Source organism: Serinus canaria, chromosome 1 (genome assembly GCF_022539315.1).
Source record: "Serinus canaria isolate serCan28SL12 chromosome 1, serCan2020, whole genome shotgun sequence".
Taxonomy (NCBI): domain Eukaryota; kingdom Metazoa; phylum Chordata; class Aves; order Passeriformes; family Fringillidae; genus Serinus; species Serinus canaria.
The window spans coordinates 28,720,202-28,729,964 of NC_066313.1; the positions used below are offsets into that span (position 1 = coordinate 28,720,202).

Consider the following 9,763-nt stretch of genomic DNA (forward strand, 5'->3'; position numbering starts at 1 on the left):
GAAGAGTTAAAGTTTGGAGTGGGAGAAAGGACATGGAGGTTTTTTCTTTTTGTGAATTTTAAGCTTACATTCTCATGTCTCTGTTGTGAGAAATTCCATGTTCCTCAAGCAGTATTCTGTGTTATGGAGACCTTAAGTCCTATCTAAACAGAGGCTGCTGTAGAAGGGCATAGAATTCCACTTGGTGGAATTCTTTACACATTATTTATCCTAGTTCTGCTACTGCTGCAATTCTGTTCTCTTACTTAAGGAGGACAGTTTATCAATTTATGTTTGTACTCTGTTAGTGCCGTAACAGAATTGAATGACAGTTCTGCTTCAAGGTAAAGTGTGCAGCCTTATTGCAAAACATAAATCTAATATGACATGGAGCCCTTAAGAAAGGGGAAAAGAAGTTGGGAAATGTAGGTAAAGATGGCAAGAGATGCAATCTTGTGAGACTGGAAATTGGATAGAAAGTAGTTCAGGGATGACTTTAACCAGTATGAATACTACTGGAAAAGAACAAAGAAGTCTTTGGTGTGGTCTAAAAATAAAAGGGAATGAAGTTACTTCATTTAGGTTAAAAAATCCAAGTCCTACTGATGTTTTCTTGCAGAAAACCTAGTGATTTGTCAAGAGGGTTTTTTTCAATTGTGGGCTAATCCATTCATTTTATGTCTTGTGGAATCTTCTGCTAAATTATCTTGGATACTGTGGAGTGGAACGTTTTCCTCTGAATGTAGTTGTTCCACTGCAAACTTTATTCTGGAGTTGTGAGCCCTTTTAAGTATTGGGAAGAGCAGCTCTTGGGAACTTCTTAACAGAGAAGTGGGTGGTTCTGCAGTGGCACACTAGAGACTTCAGAGTTCTTAGATGCCCAGTGTTCAGCAGTTTCATGTTGTTGGTTCTTGTGTGTCAAAGCTGTAGGCTGTGGGTCCTGTCCTCTTGGATGAACAAAATTGTTATTAATTACATGTTGGCTGCTCTTTCAGTATTTTTTTCTTTTATTTCCTCTCACTAAGGACTTGTACCAAAAGAAGTTGAAACTGCAAGACCATCTCCTTTATCAAAAGCTTTTTTTCTTTTTCCTTGCTTCTTTCTTTTTCTTTTTTTTTAAACTCATGTCTCCTCAGCTCTGTCCGTACTTGAATACTTAAACGCACTGAATCAGTGGAACACTTGTCCATGGAAGAGTTTGTAAATGGATATAAGCTACAGATGGGGCCTCTGAGAATGGGCAGTGTGCCGGTCAGAGGTTTTACTTTCTCGTGCTGAATCATTGATGCAGCTCAGATGGGTAGCTGCTTTCAACACCCCGATGTTCTTTCCCCCATACAGGTAAAGCTGTGTTCCTGGCACGAGACAAGCACCATTTGGCAGACCTAAGCCATTTGATCCGTCACGATGCCCCGTACTTATTTCAAAAATACGTTAAGGAGTCCCATGGCAAGGATGTGCGCGTCATCGTAGTGGGAGGCCGTGTGGTGGGCACCATGCTCCGCTGCTCGACAGATGGGAGGATGCAGAGTAACTGCTCACTTGGTAGGAAAAGCATTGCTCATAGTTTTGATCAGAATATTTCAACCCAGTTGAAAAATCACAAAGCTGATTGAAGTAAGCTGCAGGTGTTATTTTGTGTTCATTGTGCTTGCTGCTGAGGGTTTAAAGGGGAAACACAAGAGTAAGGATTAAGTAAGAAGCATGTTGAGCAAACAGAAAAGGAGAGATGATCTTTGCTCAAAGCGTTTGATAGATGGGATGATGACAAACAGGGGAAAGTTCTAGAACACAAATGGAGCAACTGATGTGGTAGTGGCAGTTCGATGCTAATGCTATGTTATCATTTGTTTCATCCTGTTGAGAGGAACAGAAAATGAAGGAAGACAGAAAGCAACACTTAAGAGAGGTGGAGGAGTCAGTTGTTTGGCAAGAGAGTAGAAGAAAATGTTAAGTGAGGAAGCTGTTGAAGGCAATTATCACTTGGATTGCACTGTTCATTTTCTGTGCTGCCTTAAGTCTGTCAGGTTCCTCCATGCTACCTCTTCCCGCAAGGACCATATCTGGGAGAAAGAGGAGGTTACTGCATTGATGGTAGCATGCTCAGAACTGAGATTCTGCATAGGTTTGGGTGTTGGATTTGAGGGTTTCTGAGGGTAAAAGGAGGAAGGACGCTTGAATGTGCCTGGCTGAAACTGTACTGAATCTGAGCAGGGATGGGATAAAATGTGTTCATGTATAGTGCAGTTTTGGTTAGTTAAAATGCCTAAGAGATTTTACTTCCTTCTTAAATACAGCCTGAAAGATTTCCAGGGGGAATACAGCCTGAAAGATTTTTCTGCTAATCTTTTTTTTGTTTGTTTCTTATTATTTGGGTTATTTTTCAATTTAACTATTGTGATAGATGAAGATTCAGTGAGTTAATACTTAGGTGATAGACTGTGAACCTGACGAGCTGAGGTTCAGACATAAATGTTCACTAATTCTTGCTTTAGAGACAGTAACCTGTGATAGCAAGTAGAGAGGTATGTGAGCAGATGATAATGTCTTAATCCCCATTCCTCTCAATTATATCCTCAGTTAGAGCTGTAGTCTTACCAAGAGCTCTAGGTTTAATTTTGCTGAAATATTTCTTCTGATCACGTACAAACATGTAAGGAAAGCCTCTACCTTAGAATGAACAAGGGTGGTTTGTTAGTTCATTTTTTTAATATCCTGGGATCATAAAAATGTGTATTTTTTCTTGGCTAAAAAGTCACTGCTTGACTGTTTTTAAACAAATCATAATCTTGACCTGCCAAAGGCAGGTCGGAGTCCTTTGAAATTCTGGTGTGGCATCAAGTTCATTAGTAGTCACTGTGGAAAGGAGGTCACTTTCTAAGTCATCAGCAGTGCTTGCAGGCTGACTTTGAAGCTTCCCAATCGAAAAGCATGGCCCGGTTGAGAAGGATGTCAGTCCCTTGCGACCTGAGTGCAGACAGCAAGTTCTTTTCACTTTTTCCAGGTGGTGTAGGAATGATGTGCTCGCTGAGCGAACAAGGCAAGCAGTTGGCAGTCCAAGTGTCAAACATCCTGGGGATGGATGTGTGCGGCATTGACCTGCTGATGAAGGACGACGGCTCATTCTACGTCTGCGAGGCCAATGCAAATGTAGGTTTCATTGCCTTTGACAAGGCTTGTAATTTAGATGTAGCTGGTATCATAGCGGACTATGCCGCTTCTCTGCTGGCCCCCGGCCGCTTGACGCGGCGCATGTCCTTGCTCTCCGTGGTGTCCACGGCCAGCGAGACTAGCGAGCCAGAGCTGGGCCCTCCAGCTGGGGCCGCTGTCGACAACATGAGTGCTAGCTCCAGCTCTGTCGACAGCGACCCTGAGACCACGGAGAGAGAGTTGCTCACCAAGCTCCCGGGGGCTCTCTTCAACATGAACCAGCTACTAGCCAATGAGATCAAGCTCCTTGTGGAGTGATGCCACGTGTAAATAGGTGACCAACAGAACTCTCTCTTGTAAATTTTTTTTTTTAAACCAACTTGCAATGCTGTTTATCAGAGACGCTCAGAGGAATGAGGAAAGGGGGGTGGGTGTGTCAGTCGAGAAAGCAAAAGTAAAAGGCACACGTGCTGTGATTGCTGTCCCTGCTCATTTGCAGAACATTAAATTGTCTTCATTCTTCATCAGTTTTACAGTGGAGATGCTCAGTTATAGCCAAGCAGCAATTCTGTTTGGATGCTGCTTTGGTCCCCAGATATATTGCAGTTCATGTGTCTTCACAGGCAAGCATTGAAGCGTGATTCACACTTGAAGATTTTCAGAAAGTTGTCTGGCAGCTCTCTAGAAACTTCTGTGAATTACTGCACCAGTTAAGTCTCTTCTACCTCTGTAAGGCTTGATCCTGTAAATTGCTGAGTGCCTCAAATTCTTTATGTGAGTTGAAGGTGTTAAATACCAAGTATTTCAAAATTCCTGGACACCTACTGTTCCTACTCTTGCAGATGGGAGCTGTAAGTTCAGGATCCTTTTAAAGTCATCGCTTTCTGACCTTGCAGGATACAGCCTTCCAAATGATGAGGCTGGGAGAAGTGTCAGTTGACTTAATGTGAACTTTCTGTAAAAATCTGTAAATTGTACCATCTTGGTATTAAGTGGCAGCTTTGTGTCTAAATTCCTTTATAAAGGTTTTAAAGGAGGATACTTCTGTTTTTCTCATTTCAAATCCTGATTTTTGGAAGGTATATAGGGGAATTGGCCATATTCTATTTGTGGGCAGAAGAGGCACGTTTTTAACTATTTTTTGCATGGTTGGAGGAGATAAACAGCACTGTAATGTTTGGTATGCAAAATGATGTTTAATCTAAAAATGTGAAAAAGAATTACACTAGTTTAAAGCAAACGTGCATTGACTTGTATTTGTTAGTGTTTTAGTCTTTCTGAGAGAGATCTGCAATGTTAATGTTCCTTTTTCTTTAATACATGCTAGTCCAACACTCCCTTCTCTATGCCTGCATCTTTAACAGTGGCCAAAGTGAAAACACCGCAGACTGTTTGTTAAGAAAACACTGAGTTATAGCCTGTACATTGGTGGGGGGTTGTTTGTTTGTTTTTGTTTGCTTTTTTTTGGAGGGAGGAATGTGGTAAGGTGTGAAGAAGGGAAGAGCTGGTTAAAAGTGATTAGTCATCCAGAAGAACTTTAGAATAAAGCTGCAGTTCATACAGTACTTACCAGGCTTACTTTTTCCCCACTGAACATAAAAACCTGATGTTGGCATAAATCCAAAGAGTATAACTGGGGAGAAATATTCAGTTCTTAGCTTTGGAAAACGTGGCAGATTTGAAAAAGGCAAAAAAAAAAAAAAAAAAAAAGAAGGAAAAAAAAAAAAAAAAAAAAAAAGAGAGCTCAGCCAGAGTTTAAAAAAAAAGAAAAAAAAATAACCTATGTCCACAAACAATTAAGGGATTGATCCTAGGCCCTTACATGTGTGTGGTGTGAGTGCACACACTCGTGTGTGTTTGTGTGTGCACAATTGTTTTGCTTTGTTTTTTTGAGGGTGTTGGCTGTTTAGCTCCTAATTTTTTTCCAGACTTCCTGATTTTCCTTAATCCTTCTGGCTGTGCATTTTGTCATTAGCCTTGAGCTGGTTTGGAAAACAGATAACCAAAACAGATACTGAGTCCATTTTTCAGTCCCTGTCTTCCTCCTCCTTTTCCTCCTCCTTCTCCCTTTTCACTCCCCTCTTATTCTTGGGGTTCCTAAAGCCCCGGAACTATATATATATATAAATATATATATAAAGATAAGCCTCTTTTTTAAAAACAAAAAGTAAAACGTTTACAATTGAAAAATCATCTTGTGAAAATAGGTTTGTTTGGAGGGGGGTTGTGTGTGTGCAATGCTGCTGTTTTCTGGATACTTTGATGGAGCATGTCCCATGTACCCTCTGAGGTTCTGCACTGCCCACCTCTGTGGCCCTTCCTCACCTCTCTGCTGCTCTGCTGTTTTACCTTCACTTGGACCTTAAACACAACTCACGGACACTATGCAGAGAGTCTTCAAGAGGCAATAAACAGAACAGTATTAACCTACTTTATGGAGGTTTGATCATGCTTCTTTGTACAGTTTGGTTTTTTTATTTTAAAAGGAATGTAATAAAATGGCTTTTTTTTTTTTTTTTGTAGAATTAAATATTATTATTAAAATCAAGTGAAAGGTTGACTGTTGGTGTTAAGCAGGAGGGTGGACCAGCTGGTCCAGCAAAAAAAAGATCTTCAGCAGTAAAGGTATTTTCAGATCCTTCTAACTGAGCCTTCAAGTGCACAGGTTATACCTGAAGAATATAAAGGTCTTCAATTTCTGTGAAGAGTTACAGAATGGCAGAACATGAAAGTAACCTAATTCTCTAGTCACTGAGCAGTAAACTGTCTCTTCCAAGAGCTCTACTTCCCTTGCTTGTTTATCCAAGGGGAATTTTGGGTGGAGGGTGGCTCTCTTTTTGTTGTTGTTTTTTTCTTTTTTTGTCTCTTCCTTTTTACTGGTAGGTGCCTGCATTCCTTGACAGGCTGATAGGATCAATCCTTCCCTTTCTAGCTGTGACATACATTGAGCACATGTGGAATAACAGCAGGGAGTAAACAGGTGCTAGTTGGTATACAAAGGCCTCTGTGTTTCTATCACAGGAAACATCTTTTAGATGAAAGTTAACTAAATATTCTGGCTTGGTTTTTTGAGTCCCCATAGTATCTTGTAGCTCACAGGAACCTTACATTTCCAGCACCCTTTCAGAATGTCTAGGTTACACCTCACAGTTGTAAAATTTGTGAAGTAAACTAAAGGGTTTTTTAAAAAAGACCAAGTAGGTTGAGAGATTTGCAGTTTGACTCCCTTCTGATAAGTTGCTCCTCTGGTTGGTGCTTCCATTACTAGTTGGAGATAAGTCTATGCATAGTGGTCACAGAGGGAGACAGGATTTGAAACATCCTGTGCATGTGTTTGGATATCGGGTATTGATGCTGCATGAAAACCTTGCTTGAGGGTTCATTTGTACAAATGGGCACACTTGTCTCATGTATTTACTCCCTACTTAACCCATTGCTCCTGAAACAGTGAAATGCAAAGAATGGCCTGGGGATGAAAGGGGGGTGTTGTGTTTTTACTCAAAGGGAAAAACACCAACAAACTAGTCCGTGGAAACCAGGATAGTGTTTCCCATTGAAGGTGAACTCCACAGATGTCAGCTTTATACACTTTATTTTCTTCAGTTCCGTGTGCTGAAAAATCACATGCTAAATTTCCATACAGTTGCACTAACACTACCTCCATATGTGGGTTTGGAAGCATGTGCTGAAAAAATGATCAACATAGTGGTGGATTACAGTGGTGCCAATACAGCTGATGGCGATACAAGAGCCACTTAGAAACTCGTTTGCAAGAATAAGTTTCTTAAACTACATCTGATGAAATTTTGTTCTCTGTAACACTGGAGATTTTATTCTGTTCAGCTTACTGTGTTTGTAATTGATGTCTTGCTGTCAATGTATGGATTGTATCTTAATCTTTGTATTTAATGCTTTAATGTGTTTTATAAAATCTTTTCTTGTAATGTTACAACACCTTATCTGTAAAACAGTGTCAATGCTTGATGTTTACACTGACTGTTACATTTTTTGTTCTGAGCTTGACGGTCAGTCTAGAAGCCTTTTCTCCCACTTCGTGTGCTATCTTTGCTGTGTGATATTTACTCAGGAAATAACTTCTGGAACATCTGGGTATGTCAGACGCAAAGGAGATACTTCTTCAGATGTTATACCGGACTACAAAATCCAACAAATGAAACCAGTGACGCTTGCTAAATTCCCTCATTGCAAAAATCTGTCTGTTAAATACATAAGGGACCATAAGGGCTTAGAGAGACTTTGAAAACAGATTGTACAGTATCTTTCTCATGGCTCACTCTTTTTGAGAAGGTTTATGGGCTTTATGGCTGGTGTGAGACACACGACCCACTCCTGTTCTCTCTATGGAATAGTAGGTGCTCGGACAGGTAACTTCTGTTGCTACTGTCTTTTTTAATTTTTAATTTTTTCACTGTTTTAGGAATTGTTTTAAACTGAACACTGCAGTATTTATAACCAGGTGTTTGCTGCCTTTTCCTTTGTTTTATTTCTTAAAACCTTTGAGGGTGACTTTTGGAGCATTCTGATGGTGGATCTGCTGTTGGAAGTCTCCAAGCCTCCCATGTTTCTAATTGGAGTTGGAAACTTTTTGTTTTGTTTATTTGTTTAAAACAATGATATAAATTAACTGTGCGGATTTTGGGTGGGATTTGCTGTTGTGCTGCTTTGGGTGACTTATTCTCCCTTTTTTTACATGTGTTCTAACAGTTCACACTTTGTTACTGTTCTTTGCAAAACTTTTCAGGAGCCAAAAAAGTCAAACAATCCAGAGAAAACCCCTTCTCCCCTTTCCGATGGCAAGAGTGAGAACTTATGAAAAATCCTTGCGAATGTTCCTTCCTAAACTTTTCCCCCCAGTAATGCAAGCGGGTAAAATGGTAAATGCAGCAGTTTGGTGACATCCAAAACCGACCTGTTGTCAGGTAAATTGACACTTTTCTGCTCTTACTCTAACCTTCATAAGTTTGCTAACTTGTCTGCCTTCCTTTCTTTCCATCAGTTCATTTTGGTGATACTTGTTGAATGATTTCTTTAACTGGATTTAGAGAAAACCCTGCTTTACTTCCTTATTTCCCTCCTTATGATTGTTGTCTTGTAAGAAAACTGTCATTGTGCTTTGCTGAGGTGAGACAAAAGTGAGTCCCCCGTGCAACTGTATGAGGGATAGTTTTGTAAGACATTAATTCCCCTTCCTCTTTATCAGTTTTAGATTGTCTTCAAGTGTACTGTTTTAGCTGAGATTTTTGATAGATATGTTGCTTTCCATTTGCTAAATGAACATAAAATATATCTGCAGAAGTTAAGTAGTTGATAGGAATGAAAAACTAGTACTAAGAATGTTAATTCTATTAAAATTCAATAGAGCAGGATCCTGTAAAGAGGACAGATGGACGAATATGTGTGCTGCAGAAAAAGACTGTTGAGCTGATGATTTCTGTTTGTGGAGGATGGGGTGACACATTTTATCTTGCCCTTACTGCTGTATCAAAGCACTTGTACATTTTATACTTCTCTGGTAACTCTCTCCCTTAATCTCAAACAATGTAAAAGTACTGGGTACTTAATATTTTTTTACTTAATTAAAGGGGGAGAATCTTGTATTTTACACAGAGGTAGAATATCAGACAATTGGAATACCCTTCCAAGTTGACGAATATTAGCCTACAAACAGGCTTCCAAGTTTCCTGATGCAGTATTATATTTCCCATGACATCTGTAAAGAATTAGCACTTGTTTCAGATTATTTTTCTGTGTACAATAATAACTGCTCTATACCAGCGTAAAATGGTTAATTTTTCATAGTCTCAGTTTTTATTTTCCTGAAAGAAAGCAAACTTACCAGCAATGTAACAAATTGTAGCTTCAAATTAAGGTGGGAGGGAATAATTTTAGAGCCAAATTTTGCTCTCAATTACACTGAGATAAACCTGGAATCACTCTGTGAAAGTCAGTGGAGTGATATCAGATTTCACTGGTATAATTGAGTGTATAATTTGTGTCTTTTAATTTTACTTGCAAGGTAATTTTACAAACCTGTTATACTTATGTTTCCAATGCTTTTTCCTTTCAGACACACCCACTTCTTGCGTCTCAGCATTGGGCAGGCCTATTCCTTTATTTGTGTATATTTTTGTGCATCAGCTGCTATAGGACACGGGTGTAACACTTTCAGGCATGTGGTTGGGTGTCTTTTGGGGTTTGTAATAATGTCTAAAAATAAAAATTTCTTTTCCTCAGATTTATTCATTAATTCTTGTTGGATCACAGTTTTGCATCTCTAACCTGATTTTAGATACATACTATGTGAAGATTTTCTTGAAAGAAATACAGTACTAGTTCTTTGCAGAGTCTGCAATTCATCTTTGGTGGGGAGAGTTTACCAAAATTTACTGCATTCTCTAATGTTTAAAGTTTTATTATTTAATATTGCTTGAAAGGTAGTTTTACAGATCTTGCTACTTCCTCTTGATGGAATGGCTTTCAAAGCCTTGTGTTGATCTTGGTTGTGCCCAGTGCTTTGCCTAGTGTATGAGGAAATGTAGAACTTGAATAGGCCATGACTTCTTAGACAAGGGATGATGATTATGTGCATGCTGAACCAGAACTTCTTCTATAT

At 39.4% G+C, this 9,763-nt stretch overlaps 1 protein-coding gene across 3 annotated transcripts in view; it reads left to right on the forward strand.

Annotated features, from left to right (window-relative positions):
- The window catches only part of RIMKLB (ribosomal modification protein rimK like family member B), a 45,570-nt gene extending 36,185 nt beyond the window's left edge, over positions 1–9,385 (forward strand). For all 3 annotated transcript variants that reach the window (XM_050972359.1, XM_050972352.1, XM_050972356.1), the window contains exons 6-7: positions 1,321–1,524; positions 2,984–9,385. In XM_050972359.1, coding sequence (XP_050828316.1) covers positions 1,321–1,524; positions 2,984–3,447 — 668 coding nt within the window. In that variant the 3' untranslated portion in view covers positions 3,448–9,385. The remainder of the gene's footprint in view (positions 1–1,320; positions 1,525–2,983) is intronic.
- The last annotated feature ends 378 nt before the right edge of the window (positions 9,386–9,763 follow it).